Source organism: Callithrix jacchus, chromosome 6, assembly GCF_049354715.1.
Source record: "Callithrix jacchus isolate 240 chromosome 6, calJac240_pri, whole genome shotgun sequence".
In the NCBI taxonomy this organism is placed as follows: domain Eukaryota; kingdom Metazoa; phylum Chordata; class Mammalia; order Primates; family Cebidae; genus Callithrix; species Callithrix jacchus.
This window is the reverse complement of record NC_133507.1, coordinates 161,963,453-161,981,904: the sequence shown is the minus strand read 5'-3', so window position 1 is coordinate 161,981,904 and position 18,452 is coordinate 161,963,453. Positions and strand designations below refer to the sequence as shown.

The 18,452-nt window shown below is 61.3% G+C and overlaps 1 protein-coding gene across 34 annotated transcripts in view; it reads left to right on the top strand.

Annotated features, from left to right (window-relative positions):
* KIF1A (kinesin family member 1A) overlaps positions 1–14,502 on the top strand; it is a 119,795-nt gene extending 105,293 nt beyond the window's left edge. For 20 of the 34 annotated variants that reach the window (XM_078328941.1, XM_078328947.1, XM_035306275.3 and 17 more), the window contains 12 exons: positions 499–522; positions 1,958–2,072; positions 3,476–3,609; positions 4,844–4,905; positions 5,310–5,455; positions 6,235–6,435; positions 6,992–7,069; positions 7,810–7,934; positions 8,783–8,935; positions 9,512–9,704; positions 10,529–10,647; positions 11,142–14,502. In XM_078328941.1, coding sequence (XP_078185067.1) covers positions 499–522; positions 1,958–2,072; positions 3,476–3,609; positions 4,844–4,905; positions 5,310–5,455; positions 6,235–6,435; positions 6,992–7,069; positions 7,810–7,934; positions 8,783–8,935; positions 9,512–9,704; positions 10,529–10,647; positions 11,142–11,184 — 1,393 coding nt within the window. In that variant the 3' untranslated portion in view covers positions 11,185–14,502. The remainder of the gene's footprint in view (positions 1–498; positions 523–1,957; positions 2,073–3,475; positions 3,610–4,843; positions 4,906–5,309; positions 5,456–6,234; positions 6,436–6,991; positions 7,070–7,809; positions 7,935–8,782; positions 8,936–9,511; positions 9,705–10,528; positions 10,648–11,141) is intronic. The other 14 variants (XM_035306300.3, XM_035306298.3, XM_035306286.3 and 11 more) reach the window with 1 other exon arrangement.
* Positions 14,503–18,452: the final 3,950 nt, after the last annotated feature.

The following is an 18,452-nucleotide window of genomic DNA, read 5'->3' as shown; positions in this document are numbered from 1 at the left end:
TACTACCCCATGGTACTGACAAGGAAATGGGCACAAAGCTGTCGGTGACATCCTGAGGCCCCGCAGCTGTGAAGTGGTTCTGCGGCATTCCAAGCGGTCTGAGGCACTTGTTCCAGGCCAGGCTGCAGTGGCCCCAGCCCTGGCAGCAGGCCTGACCCTCCACAGGACCCTGGAATGTTTCAGGAGAGGAGCACATCCCTCCCGGCCTTTGTCTTGGCTCCCAGGCCATCTGCCTGGTCCGGCTGAGGACAGATGCAAGGCTCTCACAGCAGACCCCGGGGAAGGGGGTGTGTGCAGGGCCAGGGCCAGGGCCAGGGCCAGGGCGCCCCACCTGGGCTCGCACCCCAGCCCTGTGTGCAGCAAGAGCCTGGGGCCATGAGCCCCAGCGTGCACCTGTCACGCTCCTCAATTATCTGCCCTGGGCTCTGTGCTATGCTTGTTCTGACGTCTCCATTTCTTCTGTGTGTACGTGTATGTCCTGGCTGCCTCCACCTTTAGCGTTTCATTGGGAAATGACACTAGGTACAGCTCACTTTTCTCTTCTGCCCTTGCTTGGTCTGTCCTCTTCTGCTTTTCCAAGTTCCTTTTCCTCAGCGTCTGCCTGCTTCTCTGCCCTTTCTCTGACTGCCCGCTGTCCTCACTCTTCTGGGGTCGCTCCTTGGTGATGTGTGTCTGATAGTGGCTTTCCCTGGTCCCCCTGCTTCCTCCTACAACCCCAACCTGTGAGCTCCATGCCCTGTGTCCAGACCATGCTGTGCAGTAAACAGGGCAGCCTGGCACCACCTGTGCCCCACTGAGGCCTCAGGAGGGCCCGGCCGCCTTGGAACCTGTGTGGCCACCCAGCAGTGTGTGTGTCAATGTCTCTGAACTGTGTCCTCGCGAGGATGCTTGGAGGGGAGCTGGGCGAGGCTGGGCGGATGGCAGGATGGGGCAGCCGAGGGTGCTGCCCAGAGTCTGTGGAGCGGCCGCACTCTGGATTCAGGCAAATTGCCTGCCCTGGGTGTGACCAGTCCTCCCTGTGGGCACCAGGCCTGAGGAAGGAGCTCAGTTGCTCTGCCATCCAGAGGGCTCAAAACAGGAACTCTCACATAACAGAAAACCCTGTTCTGGAGCAGAGGGCACCCAAGGTGTTTGCAGAACGCAGTTCAACCCCATGGGGATGTAAAATCCCAGAGCCCTGGGGTTGGCCCTGAGCCGCCCTGGGATGGAGTATGCTGGTGGCCGGCTCAGGCTGTGGTCACTGTAACTCCGGGTTGGAGATCAGGGACACAGCGTGGCCGCTGCTGTTCCCTGTATGCTACAGAGAGCGGCTCTTGCGCACGGCCTCGCAGCAGCCGCCCTGCCTCCAAGCCAAGCATCCTCCCCCCGGGCCTTCCTCTGCCTGATGGACCAAGGGTGAGTCCATTGTCGGAGGAGATGGACTGTGGAGGGTTCTGGCAAACCTGGGCAGGTCCCCTTCAGGTCCAGGGAGAGATGGCGGTGCCTCCTTACTCAGACTGAGGCTGGAGTGGGTCCGGCACAGGCTCTGCCCTCTGTCTCCCTGCCTCTGCCCTTCCCCTCCTCCCCGCGAGGCCTCTCCTCTTACCCCCCTTCTCCTTTCCCTTGTTCCCACCATCCCAGCTCCCTGTCCTGCCTCCCTCTCTGCCCTTCTTCTTCTCATTCCCCGCCACCTCCTCTCCTTCCAGCCTCAGTGTGACAGCCACAGACGGGCACCATCCGTGGTAGAGCTGGGAAAACGCTGGGCTCACCCCCATTGGGGCTTCCAAAAGTCCCCACTCTCTGGGTCCTGAGTAAGGAGGTGCCCGTCCTTCCTGGCGCCGCCGCCCGGGCTTCCAGCCTGTGCCTCCAGCCGCACCCTTGCGGCTGCCCCACGTCTGTCGCTCTGTCTGCATGTCCCCGGCCTGGCTGAGAGCAGCCCCCTGCCATCAACTTCTCCTTGGTCTCTGCTTCCTTCCAGGACCTTTTACCAGTTTGAGGCTGCGTGGGACAGCTCCATGCACAACTCTCTCCTGCTGAACCGGGTCACTCCTTATCGAGAGAAAATCTACATGACACTCTCTGCTTACATTGAGGCAAGGCACCCATGCCAGGGCACACCACCAAGACCACCCAGCCCCCAAGGCTCAAGGTTGTTGGGCGCTCTGGACAACCCCAGATGACCTAGACGCTTTTCAGAGGACTTCTCCCTACTTTAAATCCACGTGCCTTTTTTTTTTTTTTTTAACTGGACTACAAGGTTGAATACATAAATCCATTTGCTTTTTGTGTTTTCTTTTTTTTTTTTTTTTTTTAAGATGGAGTCTCGCTCTTGTCACCCAGGCTAGAGTGCAATGGCACAGTCTCGACTCACTGCAACCTCTGCCTCCCGGGTTCAAGCAGTTCTCCTACCTCAGCCTCCCAAATAGCTGAGATTACAGGCGCCCGACACCACGCCCTAATTTTTGTATTTTTAGCAGAGACAGGATTTTGCCATGTTGGCCAGGTTGGTCTTGAACTCCTGGTCTCAGGTGATCCGCCTGCCTTGGCCTCCCGGAGTGCTGGGATTCCAGGCATGAGCCACACATCCGGCCTCCATGTGCTTTCTATGGCAGTTAACTCACTCTGCTAAACTTAGTGTGTGGGTGTCGTCCTTGGGAGGCAAGATGGCTGCAGCCACCAGACACGTGTCTATGTTCCCAGCAGCACAAAACAAGCGTCCCATCCCCACGCCCCTCCCCCACCGTCAGGGTGTACAGTCCGCCAGCCATGGCCAGGCCTGGGCTGCGCCTCCCAAGTGCAAGAGTCGACTGGAAGCATGGGCGTTGCTTGCTGGTGGTAGTAGTGAGGGGGGGCGGGGAGCCATGGCAGGGCATCTGCAAGGCACGGCCCCTCTCCTCAGTCACAGCTGAATTATTCCAGCATCACATGGGGACCATGTGCCCAACTCACGGGAAGGTGCTGAGGTTGTGCCGGGGAGATGCTGGCAGAGCTCCTCCCAGTGAGTCCTCGGGGCGCCTCAGCCACGCACAGCAGCAGCCCCCACTTGTGAAGACAAGGGGCCAGCTGTTTAGCAGCCAGCATGCCAGCCTCCAGGAAGTCATTTTCTGTGGCATTTGAGTTGAAATGCACACGCTCAAACCAGGTCTGCTTTGATCCTCACGGACTTTCCGGGGTTGGGAGGGTGTCGCCCCAATTCTGTGGTGAGGAAGGTGAGGCGCAAGCGGTGAGCCTGTGTCTGGGACCCTCGGCGTCTCCACACGTGGAGGCTTGCCCCTCAGGCTGCCCAGCGGTGGACAGGGCTGTGGCTGTCTGTCCCCAGCAGGGTTTGGCTTCAGGCCAGGAGCAGACAGTTTCTCCCGCCTGGGTCCAGGCCACACCTGAGGCCCTGGGAGGGCCCTGGGGCTGCCAGTCAGTGCTGGGCCGGCTGGGAGAAGGCTGGAAGGACACCTGGGCACCTGAGGTGACCCGTGCCTGAGCCCGGCCCTGCCTGTCTCAGATGGAGAACTGCACGCAGCCAGCCGTCATCACCAAGGACTTCTGCATGGTCTTCTATTCCCGCGATGCCAAGCTGCCCGCCTCGCGCTCCATCCGGAACCTGTTTGGCAGTGGGAGTCTTCGGGCCTCGGAGAGGTAAGCCCCCGGGGTGAGGCCGCCCGGACTGCCACCCTGGTCTCCGTGCAGGCTAGGCTGGGCTCTGCCTGACAGCAGTCCTTGGGCCACCCTGCAGCTCACACTGTGGGAGGCCCGGCCACACTCCCAGCTGGCTCCCTACGCTGGGTCCCCTCCAGCTCACCCCTGATGGAGGCTCTGTGGAGGCCACGGTGCCTACAGGGGACAGTGATACCACAGTGAGGGGCATGAGGAGGCCTGGGCCAGCCTACGGGGCAGAGGAGGGGGGCCCGGGGTACCCACCTGGGACCTCCTGTGGGTGGTCCTGGGGCCACACCACGCCTCCCCGCTGGTGACCTTCCCTGGGGAACACGGGAACCCCTGCCATGCGAGTGCTCACCAGGCAGTGAAGGGTGGGCTAGATAAATGTGGGAGGGGCTGGAAGGGGGCTCTGGACACGGCTTCCCACAGGACATGCTGGGCAGCTCTTCTCGGAGGCTGGTGGCACCTGGGGGAGCCAGACAGCAAACACCAGGACCAGCTGTCCTTGTGCACTGACCACACGCCTGCATTCTCAGGGCAGCAGGGGGAGAATGAGCTGGAATGTCAGGGCCCTGGCTGCTGGGCTGCTGACGCTGCCGGGCACCCGTGGCTGCCTTCAGTGGGTGCCCCTGTGGTCTGCCCCATGGATTTGGTGTCCAGGTTCACTCTGAGCACTGCCGGGAGGACAGAGCTTGGGGGTCAGGACTTAGTGTCCTCGAGGGCTGGCTGTGGTCAATCTGGAGGTCACTTGGTCATTGTGGGATGCCACTGATCTGTCTCTGTGAGATACTGGCCAAAGCGCTCTCAGAATCTGTCCTGGGCATGGTGGGGCTGCTCTTTGCGGGGCTCTCGACACCCTGGAGGGACTGGAGGTGCTGGATGCTGGGGATCTGGGGACAAAGGTGCTCACCTTGCCTGTGTGTCCCCTGGGCTGGGACAAAGCGGAGGCTGCGCTGGGGCCCTGGCCTCAGGTCACAGCCCCAGGGGCACCTGAGCAAAACCAGCATCTTTTCTGTGGGGGCCGGATCGGGTCTGGGATGAGGACTCTGAACAGGGGCTGTAGCTCAGGGACCCCGACACCCACCACCCCGACATTCACCTGTTGAATGTGTGTTTGATAGTGGGGCCTGTCCGCAGCCAGGTTGGCTGTGTGTCCCCGTTGTGGGGCCTGGTGACCACGTGTTGCTCCCTCTGCTCCCTCTGCTCCCTGCAGTAACCGTGTGACCGGCGTGTATGAGCTCAGCCTGTGCCACGTGGCTGATGCAGGCAGCCCAGGTAGGTGTCTGTCCTGCTCTCTCTGGGTGGGTTCCTGGCCTGCTTGACCTCTGCCCACTTGGGGTGACCACAGGCTAAGCTGCCCTTTGCAGGGGTCCCTCACCGATAGAACACAGCACTCACTCTGTGGCTTCTAGAGTTGTTCTGACGTGGGAGGAGAGTCAGGCCTGCTGGCTTCCTCAGGTGCCCAGGACACAGCGGCCAGGGTCGTGTGACACCAGGCCAGATGACCTCCTATGGAGGAGGCCTGCATGGCTCTTTGGGCCCCAGGGTGGACCCAGGACCAGGGGAAGCTGATCTTCACCCCAGTGGAGAGGCAGCTTCAGAGTGGGGCAGGCTCTAGGGTGGGTGGGAGGAACCGCCACCTATCAGGTAGGGATGGAGTGTCCGTGTCCCCTGTCCAGGAATGCAGCGCCGGCGCCGGCGAGTCCTGGACACGTCCGTGGCCTACGTCCGGGGCGAGGAGAACCTGGCAGGCTGGAGGCCCCGGAGTGACAGTCTCATCCTGGACCACCAGTGGGAACTGGAGAAACTGAGCCTCCTGCAGGAGGTGAGGCAGCCTCGGAGGAGGAGGCCCACATGGCCATGTCCACGTGGCTTTGTCTGCAGAGCAAAAGCTGGAGAAGGCCCAGTGCCTGGTGCCCACTGCAGGGACAGCACAGCGGTCGGGAGTCACAGCCACCTGCAGGAGAACTCTGTGACACCCCAGCTGCTCACCCTGGGGCTGGGTGGCACATGACAGAAACATGGCCAGGGTAGCATGGAGCCATGTTCTGGAGTGAGCTGGGGAAGACTATCAGGCTTGCAAACAGAGGCCAGGAAGGCCCGGAAAGAAAGTCAGGGGGTGGGGGACGGTGCTGCCCTCCGAAGCTTTAATCTGGGAAACCGACATGCGGCATCTACGTGCTGCCTTGGGCCAAGTGTGCATGTGACATGTGACGCCTGAGGCACTTGAGATGCGTGAGGCCAGGGCTGTGCCCACCCATCAGCCCTTTCCCGACGCTGCCAGCACCGCGGGGCAGCACGGCCCTGCCCCAGAACCTGGTGCTCGAGATGCCTGTGTCCGTCTGCTCACCGTGGGTCCGCACAGTGGCCCCAAGGCCGCAGGCTGAGGTGGGAGGGCAGGGGGTGCGGAGTGCTGTCAGCCCTGTGGCCCCAGTGACTGTTCCCTCATTTCATGGCTGAGGGCCATCAGTCTCCGTCTCAGCCCAGGGGAGGGGTGGGCTCTCTGGGGGTCTGCCCAGAGGGTCCTGCTGCTGCTGAGGCCAAGCCCTACCCCAAAGGCCACCCCTGAGGTCCAGCAGGTAAGGCCTTGTGTCCTCTCTGAAGGTGGAGAAAACTCGGCATTACCTGCTCCTGCGGGAGAAGCTGGAGACCGCCCAGCGGCCTGTCCCAGAGGTGCTGTCCCCGGCCTCCAGCGAGGACTCCGAGTCCCATGGCTCCTCCAGCGCCTCTTCCCCGATCTCAGCTGAGGGCCGCCCCTCGCCCCTGGAGGCTCCCAACGAGAGGCAGCGGGAGCTGGCCGTCAAGGTGGGTCTAGCTGGTGGGCAGCACAGCCATGGCTGCAGGCCCTGGAGGACCCTGGGTCATTCCTGGGTAGCTCCAGCAACCCAGCCTTGCCCACGCCTGCCCTGGTTGGTGCCACCAGGAGCTGGGAGTGTGAGGGGTCCCTAGGGTCCCCTTGCCCGCTGCCTCCACCCCACCTGCACTGAAATTTGGGTGCCTTTTGCAGCCTTCCCTCCCAAGTGATGATGTGCCCGCTCTTGAATACCTGTGCCAATGGGGAGCTCACCACTTCCAGCCACAAGTGGCTCTTTTGGTGGCTGACCGGGCCACTAGGAAGGCCTCCTGCATTGCAGGCAGCTCTGCCTCTGGCCCTCACCAGGCCCTGAGCCTGACCCTGGGAGGCTTCCTGGGCTCACCTGATGGCCTGAGAGGGGTGGAGGTGCTGCCCACCTTGACCTGCTTTTTGTCCTCTGGCTTTGGAACCGACCTGTGTCTGGGGAGGAGTGGGCGGAAGACCCTGTGAGTCTGGCTGGGCAGGTCCCGGGGGGCTGGCCCCTGACCCCTCGTGCTCCGTCCACAGTGCTTGCGCCTGCTCACGCACACGTTCAACAGAGAGTACACACACAGCCACGTCTGCGTCAGCGCCAGCGAGAGCAAGGTGGGTGTGGAGGGGCTGCCCCAAGCTGCCCTGTGGGGCTCAGGTCCCTACAGCCAGTTGTCCCTGAGAACAACTCCCATTCCGAGTGGGAAGAGGCAGTTAAGGGTTTCCTAGGCACGTGGCTTAGTGCAGAGGGACACATAGTGCCAGTTTCCTGTCTGCCTGGGGTCCACGGGAGGCGGGGCATAAGTGAGGGGCCGGGTGGGTCCTGTGGCCTGGTGCACATCCAGGCACTTGCAGGCTTCTGCTGTCTTCCTGGCCCCCACCCTGTCTGGCTGTCACCCTCTGGCCTCTGGCCTGGTCAGTCAAGCCCCCACTCGGCTGTCCCTTCTCCTACTGGGACCGCCCCCACCGAGTAGCCTGGGAAGCTGCCCCTGTGCTGTGCCATGCCTGGAGCTCCCGCCTCGGCCACAGCCTTCCTTGCCGCCATGGCATTGCCCAGCACCACCTCACACAGCATGGACGGGGGCAACAGGGCAGAGCTCACCCAGCATACTCCTCAAGGAGATGGCAGGGTGGCTGCCTGGCTCAGGCCAGAGCCTGAAGTGCTGGAAGGGCCGGCCAGGGGCTGCAGGGTCCTGGGGTCTTGAGACGGCCAACCTTCAGCATGGCTGCTGCCAGGAGGGGTAGGGTGCCCCAGGCAGCAGGTGCAGGGTGGGCGCAGGCATGGGGAGCAGCGCCCGCAGGGGCCAGAGACCTCCTTCCCTGTGTCCCCTGAGAAAGACCTGTCTCATCTGCAGCTCTCCGAGATGTCTGTCACCCTGCTGCGGGACCCGCCGATGTCCCCTCTAGGGCCAGCCACTCTCACGCCCTCCTCCACTTGCCCTTCTCTGGTTGAAGGGCGCTACGGTGCCACTGACCTGAGGTGAGTAAGCTCCAGCCTCCCGGAGAAGTTTCCGGCACCACAGCCGACCGTGACAGTGGCAGTGACTCCGGGACATGGAGAGAGCAGAAGGGGCAGCAGCAGAGGGAAGGGCCTGGATGGGTGGGGTCCTCAGCCTGTCAGAGGCACCTGTGCCCTGCCAGCTCCCTCCCGTGTGTGTTCCCTTTCCCTGAGCCGTGCTTAGAAAATAACGGAAAGAGAAAAGGCTATAAAAGAGGACCTGAGAACTGTCAGGCTCCATATCACGAGGGGAACATCTGGGCCCTGCAGGGGACCCTGCGTGAGCCCCTTATGTCCGATTCACAAGCCGGCAGGCAGTTTTCACTCTCGTTTTAAAATGCCTTAAGGTTTCCAGGTTTTCATTAAAAAAGAAGGAAGGCAGCCTCAGCCCAGCCTCCTCGTCGGCAGGCCTCTGACCACCAGATCAAGTCACGGGGGCCTGGCCCATGCAGGGTGGGGGGGTTGGGGGCAGCGGCACCCTCTGTTCAAATGGCTCCTTGGAACCGTGTGTCACCTTCAGTCTCACTGTGGAGGTGGGGACAGGAGGGCCACTGGGAGGAGGGTGTGGAGAGGGGCACGGGCTCCCTGGCGGGGCCCCTGAGGCTTGTCAGGGAGCCTCCCCACCATGCCCAGCACTTCCTGAAATCAGGCACATGCCTGGCTATCCTGGCGGGTGCTTCCCGGGAGTTCCTGCTGTAACTTCCCGGTGGCATAGTTGGGGAAACCCCACAAAGCTGCCCTACTGTAGCTCTGAGGAGGGCGAAGCCCAGGGGGAGACAGCCCAGGCCCAGGGAGGCCCGCGGCATGCAGCCCTTCCCTCTGCTTCCCAGGACCCCACAGCCCTGCTCCCGGCCGGCCAGTCCAGAGCCCGAGCTGCTGCCAGAGGCCGACTCCAAGAAGCTCCCTTCCCCTGCCCAGGCAACAGAGACAGACAAGGAGCCCCCGCGCCTGCTGGTCCCTGACATCCAGGAGATCCGAGTCAGGTGTGTGTGGCCTCCCTGGAAAGCGCCGCCAGCCAGCTTTGTGCCGGCAGGGGATAGGCAGGCTGTCCCTGACCCCATACTGCGGGCACAGGGACCCTCAGACTCAGGGCGACAGGCAGGTTGTCTGACCCCACACACTGGAGGTCCAGGCAGGTTGTCCCTGACCCACAGGCAGGGGCACCTTTGTGCTGGGAGGCCAGGCAGTCCCCGTGACCCACATGCCTGGGCCGAGAGATTGCACAGAGCACAGGGTGGTGGGTGGGGTCAGAGCCAAGGCCCAGGTAGGGACCTGGTGGTCACGGGGCACGGTGCGACAGCCCTGCAGCCACTTCAGCTTTTTCCTTTAAGTTTCAATGTTTCGTGGTGGGGAAACTGAGGCCTGGAGCAAGGTTGGTGCCTGGTCTCTGGCCTGCTGGGTTGCAGTTGTGCCAGGTGCCCTTCGATGCCTCGACCAACTTTCTGGCCGGGGAGGTGGATGGCATTTCAGGGGCCCAGCTCTGAGGGGTGGACGGTGAGAGCCCACGTCAGCCGCCACCCCTGCCAAGGGCCCCAGTGAGCAGCTGTCTCTGCCCTCAGCCCCATCGTCTCCAAGAAGGGGTACCTCCACTTCCTGGAGCCACACACATCGGGCTGGGCCAGGCGCTTCGTGGTGGTGCGGCGCCCCTACGCCTACATGTACAACAGCGACAAGGACACCGTGGAGCGGTTTGTGCTCAACCTGGCCACCGCCCAGGTGGAGTACAGCGAGGACCAGCAGGCCATGCTCAAGGTGCGGCTCAGGCTCAGGCACCGGGAACCCTGGCAGGGCAGGAGCTGAGCCACCATCCTCTGCTGCCTGCATCAGAGCGGGAGGCCCGACTGCTCACCCCAGGCTCTGGCGCCCCACCCTGTCACACAGAAGCTGGGCTCAGGGACTCAGCCTCAGGGATCCTCTGCCCTCTCTCACAGCCTCTCTGCCTGCCCAAGGGGCACATGGCCCTGGTGACAGCTAGCAGGGATGGGCTCTGGGCAGGGCAAGCATTAGTATTCTCCTGTGTGATGGCCACAGCCACGTCCCTTCCTCCTGGAGTCACCCAAGATGGGTGGCACCGGGCCTGCAGAAATGGGAGAGCAACAGGGCTCACAGGGGCCCTCCTGCCCCGACTCTGCCCAGCCCTTCCGGCGGGAATGGCTCTGGACAAGCTCAGGAGTCTGCACTCCCTCAGGCTGGCTGGGGAGAAGACTCTGAGCCATCTAGAGGCGGCCTACAGTGTCTACAAGGTGGTTTTTAATTCCCTGTGGTGGGGTGGGTGGTGTGAACCTACATCTGGACCAGCAGCCCAGGCGGGGTCCCAGGAACCAGGGGCCATGAGGGGCAGGTACGTGCCATGGGGATGCCGAGCAGTGGTGAGTGTGGTCCTGGGACCACTGGCCACACAGACGCATCCAGAAGGCCGTCACAGCCCCGGCCGAGTCAGCCTTCCCCTCTGGGTCCCCTCCCTGGGACTTTCCCAGGTGCCCCTTCCCTGCCTGCCTGGCCCTGGGGAACAGGAGGGTAGTGTGCTGACCATGACCCCCAGGCCCGCACCTCCTCACCAGCGGCCCCCTCTGCAGACACCCAACACATTTGCGGTGTGCACGGAGCACCGCGGCATCCTGCTGCAGGCCGCCAGCGACAAGGACATGCACGACTGGCTCTACGCCTTCAACCCCCTCCTGGCCGGGACCATACGGTAGGGCCTGCCTGCGAGGCCGCCTGGGGAAGCACTGCAGCCGGGGGAGGGGGCGTGGCCGGGGAGGGGGCGTGGCCGGGGAGGGGGCGCGGCCGGGGAGGGGGCGCGGCCGGGGAAGGGGGTGCGGCCTGCCCTTGTCTGCATGGGCTGGGGACGCCCGTAGAGCTGTTGGAGTGATAGATCCCAGGTCAGACTTCCAAAATGACATCCTAACCCGGTGGCCTTGGCATGGGGAAACCTCATGCACGTGGCAGGCTGCAGAAGGAGCCGGTCCCCCCCACGCAGAGACGTGCAAAGTGGGGTGCGGTGGGGATGGCTGGGCTGAGTCGCACAGGCCGGAAGCAGAGATTCAGCCCCTTCTCCGGGTGGTGAGGGAATCAGAGGGATGCGGGGTCGGTGGCTGCCCCTCAGGCTGCCTGCCTGCAGAGGGCACAGTGGAGATGGCTTGGAGCGTTCCGGGCCTGACCATGCCACCTCTGCCGACTCTCCTGCAGGTCCAAGCTCTCCAGAAGGAGGTCTGCCCAGATGCGGGTCTGAGCCCTCCCGTGACAGCCGGCAGGCTCAGCCTGTCCCTACCCTCGTCCCTGTCTGTCCTGTTACCTGCTGCCCTGCCCCTCTCCTGCCAGACCGCCCACGACCGGGTCGACCCCCAGGGGACGCCCATGCCAGGCCCGGGACCTGTGCCACGCGACCTGCTGTGCTCCCAGCAGAGGCTGCGAGTGCCATATCTTCTTGTAGTACATGCTCTGGGTGGAACACGCTGGGAGAGGCTGGGGGGCCAAGGGCACAGGTCACGGGGGTTCTTGCTGCCGTTCTAATATTTTTTTAAGCATAGACAGACTTATAATTAATATACGTTAGTTAGTGACGTTGAAACAGTCCACTTGGAAATTAACCATAAGACTTGTTGTATTTATAAGTATTTATTTCTAACGCCTCCACATAGCCCTATACTATTCAGATGGAACCCCCGACCACCTCCAACCCGTTTGTTCCCGTGTGTCTTCCAAGCCTGCTAGGGACAGGAGGGCAGGGCAGGGGCAGCCACCTCAGAGGGCCTTGGTGAGAAAGTGTCTGGACCAGTGGGGCACCTCTGGGCTAGCACACAGGTACATCGCCTGGGCCCCTGGCTTCTCCGTAACCACACGTGGCCTGGGGAGTATGTGTGGGAGGGTGGGGGAGTCTTCTGATGCCAGAAGTGTGAGCAGCCTGAAGGCTGGTGTGGGCTACTCGGGAGGTGGGAGGTGGAGCGCACATCCCTCTGGGCAGCCGCCTGAGACGTGACTCTAAGGAAAGTTCTGGCAGCTTCCCCCAGGAGAGGGTGTGGGGTGACACGCAGCTCTGAGATGAGGCAGATGGCACCCAGGCTGTGGAGATGTGTCCCGGGTGGAGAGCCGGAGGGAGCAGGGTCGGGGTCACCAGCCAGCGTGCAGACTGTGGGGCTGGGTGCTGTCCCTGGACCCTTGGGTTCAGGTGGCTGGGTTGAGACCAGGGTGTCAGGGAAGGTGGGAATTCAGGGTGACGGTCCAGGTGTGGAGGTCTGTGGGGCAGCCTCTTTGGCTGCAGTGAGAAATGGAGTGAGCTGAAGGTGGCTTCTGGGAAGAAATTCTGCCACTGCGGGTTTCCTATGAAGACATTCCTCTCTATTCCCAGGGAAGAGTTTCTGTGAGTCCCACTGAGAAAATCCCATGGGTTGGGGGTGTCCCTTTGTTCTGGTCCCATTTCATTCTCTCTGTAGACACCAATGTCCAAGGGCCGCCCAGGACAGGACAGGGCCAGCCCCAAGCTGAGAGTCTGGTCATAGCAGTCATGTCCAGAGGCCTGGGAGGTCTTAGGGCCTCCCCACCACAGCCAGAGGCCAACTTGGTCTCTTCAGCTCAAGGAAAGACCGTAGCCAAGCAGCAAAGCCCCTGTCCCACCATGGCCCATGGGAGCAGTTACGTGGGGTCTGGAGTTCCTGACCTAGGGCCAGGTGTTCTGGCCCCGCCCAGCACTTTCACCAGACCCTGCCTCCTGGAGTGGGGGAGATGGTTCCGAGGCCCCTGGCCTCCCAGGCTGTCCCACGTGATGGTCACATGAGGTTCAGAGACCCCGATCCCAGGCCTGGGGGAGAGACAGCCGGCCCAGGAGCGGGGAGCATGGGCCTTCTGTGCCACAGGGGAGGGCTCTGGCGTGAAGTTTTCCTTTGGGAAGGTTGTTTGGGCCCCTTAAGTTCGGAGAGCGGGGTGCAGGGCAGGCGGGCCAGGGCCCACAGGGACTGCAGTCTCTGTGGCTGCCTGCTGGGGCCAGCCTGGTTGGGAGCTGGGACTATAGGCTCGCCTTTTCAAAGCTGGGCTCAGGTGCTGTGTGGTGCGTGTGCCCTCACCCCCTACCTGGAAGGCTCTCCCAGGGGCTGATGGTGGGTTTCTGAGTGAGAACCATGGTTCAGGAAGCCACGCCTGGGAAGGCAGGACCGAGAGCTTTATTTGGAAATCTCCCAGGTGAGGTTCACATTCCAGAATAAAATTCAGAAGCCAGGTGTCCTTTGGAGGCAGTGGGCCGAGATGCTTCTTGCAGAAGCACCTGCTCTGGACGCAGGGCCGCCTGGAGGCAGGGAGGAGAGGCAGGGGCAGAACACGCTGGTCTGAGAGGAGTCGGAGCCCCATGGGCCCCAGGCAGGCCAGAGGAGGCACAGGCCCCACCACGGCCAACTCAGGTCAGCCAGCCTGAGGCTGCGGCCTCCAATGGGTCTGGGTGCCACCCAGGTCGCAGGTGTCTGAGGCCAGCCAACCTGCAGAGCACCTGCGGCATGGGTGGAGCTGAGGGGAGGAGCCTGGGAGCCGCCTGAATTAAGAAGCCTCCACTGCCATGGAGGCTGCCGGGCGTGCCCTCTGGCCAGGTGCCATTTTGGCCTTGACTAGGAGCCTTGACTCCCTCCCTCCAGGCCTGCTCTAGTGAGGGATGCCAGGGCCCGGGAACCCAGAGTTGCTGGTGAAAGGAAAGCCAGCTTCTGGAAGTGCGCTCTGCCAGAAACCCCCATGTTTGCATTAGCGGAGTTCTCTGAACGCCCAGGACTCAGTTTCCACAACTGTGAGGTGGAGGTGCTCATGGGGTGCAGGGCAGAGGAGACGGTGGGAAAGGTGAGGCAGGTCTGGAGAGCCGTCTCCCTCGGAGGGGTTCATTGAGTGCTTTATACTGCGGAGTCTGAGGGCTTGGTTTGGTTTCAAGGCAGCCATCCTCCATGGGAAAGGGGGAGCCCCTTCTGCTGCGGTCCCAGATAGAAGGGGATGCCGGGCCCCAGGCAGATCAGCACTGGGGCCCTGGTGAGACCCGACCAGTGCCCGGGCGTGGCAAGTCCAAGGCCTCCCACTGGGAGTCATCACCGGAAGATGCCAGTGTTTCATTCACCAGCCGCGAGGGCACAGACCCTCCCCACCCAGGACAGCTGTGGTGAGGTGGCCCCTGTCGCCCCTGGTCCCTGGTGGGGCTGATGTTACAGGTGTTTGCCGTGCTGCTGCACTGGTCCTGTGCCAGCCTCGCCCATGCAGCGACCACGGAAGGCTCACTCCCTTACCCCTGGGGCCGGGCCGCTGGGTCCTCCAGATGGACAGCAGCTGTGGCAACCTGTGTTTCTCCCTGGACCTGTGCTTCCGTAGCTAGTCCGTCCCCTGGTTCCCCTGTGGCTCAGAGGCCGCGTCCCTGGCTTGTACATATGTGATTGCTGTGGGCACACCCAGACCCCGTGTCGTAGCTGCCGTCCCCACGTCACGACTCCCGCCCCCATGTCTTACGCCTGAGTGTCAGCCTTCGGCTCCTGTACCGTGTGTGCACTTGATACTGTGTCCAATTAAAAATAAACGGGATGCGTCCGTGGGCTCTGCTGTGGCTTCACTCACGTGCCAGGTGTGTTGGGGGGGGCTCAAAACATGATTGCAGGTGGGAGCATCCAGCGCGGTCCAGAGACAGTGCCCCTCCCCCAGGGATGAGGCAGGGAGGGGCTGGCTCTGGAGGTGGGTAGGGAGAGGTGATGGGAGGGCGTCGAGGACTGAGTGTACACTGGGTGCTGGTCTTGGAAGACCCACCTCCACCTGTCTCCCTCCGTGACCAGCTGCACCCCTGTGAACCAGCCCAGGCACCTCTGCAGGGACACAGTACCTCCCACCCTCATGCCAGGCCACTGCACCATCCCAGGCAGCCTCTGGGGCCTGAATTCTTCAGAGTCTCCGGCCCATGGGGTCTGTGCCTGGCCAGATCCTCAGAGCCTCCTGGAGTTATGGGGGCCAGGCCATTGCACACGGGGGTCTTGGGCTTGACCAAGAGCCAGTGTCACACTGATGGCTGATGGGAGGATGGGGTGACAGCTGTGTACTTCAGGGGACTCTGGGAAGGGCCTCCAGTCCTCAGAAGCCTCCATGCCCTCCAGAGGTGAGTGGCTTTATGTCACAGGCGACAGCCATCTCCAGGACGTTGAGTGAGGGTGGCACCGCTTGGAAGGCAGTGCCCCTCAGTGGGCCTGGGAGGTGGGCCCTGCTGGCCAGCATGGGGACTCCAGGGCCTGTGTAGGGTCACCCTCTGGCTGCAGGTGGGAGGGGCTGTGTCGGGGCTGGCATAGATACTGCTCCTCCCGCGAGGAGGACTCCTGTTTGAGAGGCTTAGTCTTCCGGTCCTGAGATTATAGACTTAGAACTCTGCCACCGGGGTGCAGGGCACACACAGTGCCACCTGGGTGCAGGGCACACACAGTGCCACCTGGGTGCAGGGCACACACAGTGCCACCGGGGTGCAGGGCACACACAGTGCCACCTGGGTGCAGGGCACACACAGTGCCACCTGGGTGCAGGGCACACAGTGCCACCGGGGTGAAGGGCACACAGTTCCTGAGCAGTTTTGTTTTGTTTTTTTTTATAACTCCTTGTGAGCTTACCATTATTTCAAAATGAAAAATAAACCTTTTTTATTCATTGGATTTTCTAGTTTTTCTACAATGAATTTGTGTTACTGTGTCATTCTTTTAAAAAGTAAGAGGCCGGGCGCGTTGGCTCACGCCTGTAATCCCAGCACTTTGGGAGGCCGAGGCGGGTGGATCACGAAGTCAGGAGTTCGAGACCAGCCTGACCAACATGGTGAAACCTCATCTTTACTAAAAATACAAAAATTAGCTGGGCATGGTGGCGCGTGCCTGTAATCCCAGCTACTCAGGAGGCTGAGGCAGGAGAATTGCCTGAACCCAGGAGGCGGAGGTTGTGGTGAGCCGGGATCGCGCCATTGCACTCCAGCCTGGGCGACAGAGTAAGACTTCATCTCAAAAAGAAAAAATGAAACTGACAGAATTAACCTTAACCCACAAGCGGCTGTGCCTTCCAGTGCTAAGGAGAAATCTGCCACCACCTCTGCTTCCACCTGACCTTGTTCTTGGGGCCCCAGGGATGACGTGTGTTGTCTGAAGGTTCTGGAAGACCAGGCAGTGGAACCGGGAGTGTGGGCTGAGTGGCGCCGGGCTTCAGAAGCTGGTGCCTTCCAGCAGCAGTGTGGCTGGGTTCTGGGACCTGGGACCACTCTGTGTCCTGATCATCCTGTGCCCTTTGGGGTCTGGCTCACCCTCCCCGGCTCCACCCTCTCTTGGCTGGTCTGGTCTTTCTGGCCACACTGGTGCCTCGGCGCAGCCCTGGCTGGGGGTTCTCCGAGGCCCGAGAACCATTCAGACCCTTCGGATGCCCGCGAGTCTCCGCTCCCATCTAGGAAGTGGCACAGTGACTCAACGCGGATAGACTTATGTCTTAACTACAGTGCCGGCTTCTGCACTGGGGGTGGTCCTTTAGGGGTTTACACTGGCTTTCACAGCCTCCAGGATGTGTAGAGGGTAAAAAAGCCTGGAAGCCCCAGCCTTGAGAAGAGGGTCCACACCTGTGCAGACAGCCAGTGATAGCCCCAACCTGGTCCCCAGGGAGAGGTGGCCCGTAAGGCAGCTGCTCCCTTCTGCCCCAGCCTCCTGCCCCCTCGACACCTCCTGCTGCTGCCCCAAAGCCTGACTCAGCCCAGGGCCCCTTCCGTGCCCTCTGTGAGCTGGCGGCTGAATGCTGAGCCTAGGGCCCGGGGAAGCTCCCTAGGTCCCTGCCTGTGCAGCAGATCCTGAAACTGAGGCTCAGACCCCAAGATGGTTCCAGAACCCTGGGCTGAGCTTCGCTGGCCCATCCAGCCTGTGCTCTCTACTCCACAAGGCCTCACGGCTGGCCCCGTGGGCCCTAGGAACGGACCAAGCCACAGCATGGCTGTCCAGAGGCTCACATGTCCACTGGACGTGTTGTGTCTCTGGGCAGCAGAGCCCTGGCCTTGGGGACACCCAGACAGGATCCAGCCAGACTCCTCATCCCACTGGGGTGACACCCACTGGCCAGCTAAACCCACCTGGACCCTGGGCCAGAGGGCTGCAGGCATGTCCTGTCTACCCGCCAGGAAGCAGGAACAGGGACTTAACCCTTGCCCCCGAGGTCTTCTCTTCCCACCAACCACCACCTGGAGCCCGCCAGGCCGCAGCCAGGAGATCTTGACTTCACAGGTGTGCTGGGTGTCAGAAGGATTCCACCGCAAAGCAAAGGGTGTTTCCCAAGAAGAATCAAGGAGCTGCCTCTCTCCCCTCAGGGCGGGCTTCCGGTACCTGGCCCAAGAGAGCTTGCAGCTTCCCACCCGCTCTACCCCCCACACGCTGCATGCTCCTCGTCTCCTGCATGGAGCCAACCGCTGCTTTCCTGATTCCTCCACGCTGTGCTTTTCACAACAGCAAACAGCAGCGCAACGTGGTCCTTACACATAAAACCGCGCTCCTACCCTACTTCTGGGGACAAAGTCCTGGCCAGAACTACCTTGTGGGAGTTTGTATGAACTCCTCTACGCATATGGATGTATTCATACGTGCCTCCTACGTGTGTGCCCATCACACACGCACTCGAACGCACACACACGGACACCCATGCACACCCCCACACGTACATACACACACGTGTGTGCACACACGCACATGCACATACGCGCACACACACGGACACCCATGCACACCCCACACGTACATACACACACGTGTGTGCACACACGCACATGCACATACGCGCACACACACGGACACCCATGCACACCCCACACGTACATGCACACGTGTGTGCACACACGCACATGCACATACGTGCACACACACGGCTTCTGAAGGTAATGCCTGTCGTTCTCTCACTGCATGTCTGAGTCTCTTTAGTCTTCCCCATTTGATAGGTGATAAATGGCACCTTATCATTTTTCAGTTATATTTATTTGTGTTGCTAAATTATTTTCATCTGTTTAATAGATTTTTTTTTTGAGTCTCTGCCTCCCAAGCTGGAGTACAGTGGTGCAGTCTTGGCTCACTGCAACCTCCGCCTCCTGGGTTCAAGTGATTCTCCTGCCTCAGCCTCCCAAGAAACTGGAATTACAGACACTCACCACCACACCTAGTTATTTTTTGTATTTTTAGTAAAGATGGGGTTTCGCCAGGCTGTCCAGGCTGGTTTTGAACTCCTGACCTGCAGTGATCCACCCACCTTGGCCTCCCAAAGTGCTGGGATTACAGGCGTGAGCCACTGCGCCCGGCCTGACTATTTTTACTTCTTTTGTGACTTGCCTGTATGTCTCCTGCCAAGCTTCTCTCTTGATTTGCAGTCAGTCACACGTATATTGGCAGCTCATTCCTTTGTCACATGTTCGAATTTCCTAACTTCATCTTTCTGTTTTGTTAATCTTTTATTTTGCCTTGTAAAATTATGTTCAATATTTTTGAAAGTCAATCATAGTTTCTTTTCCAA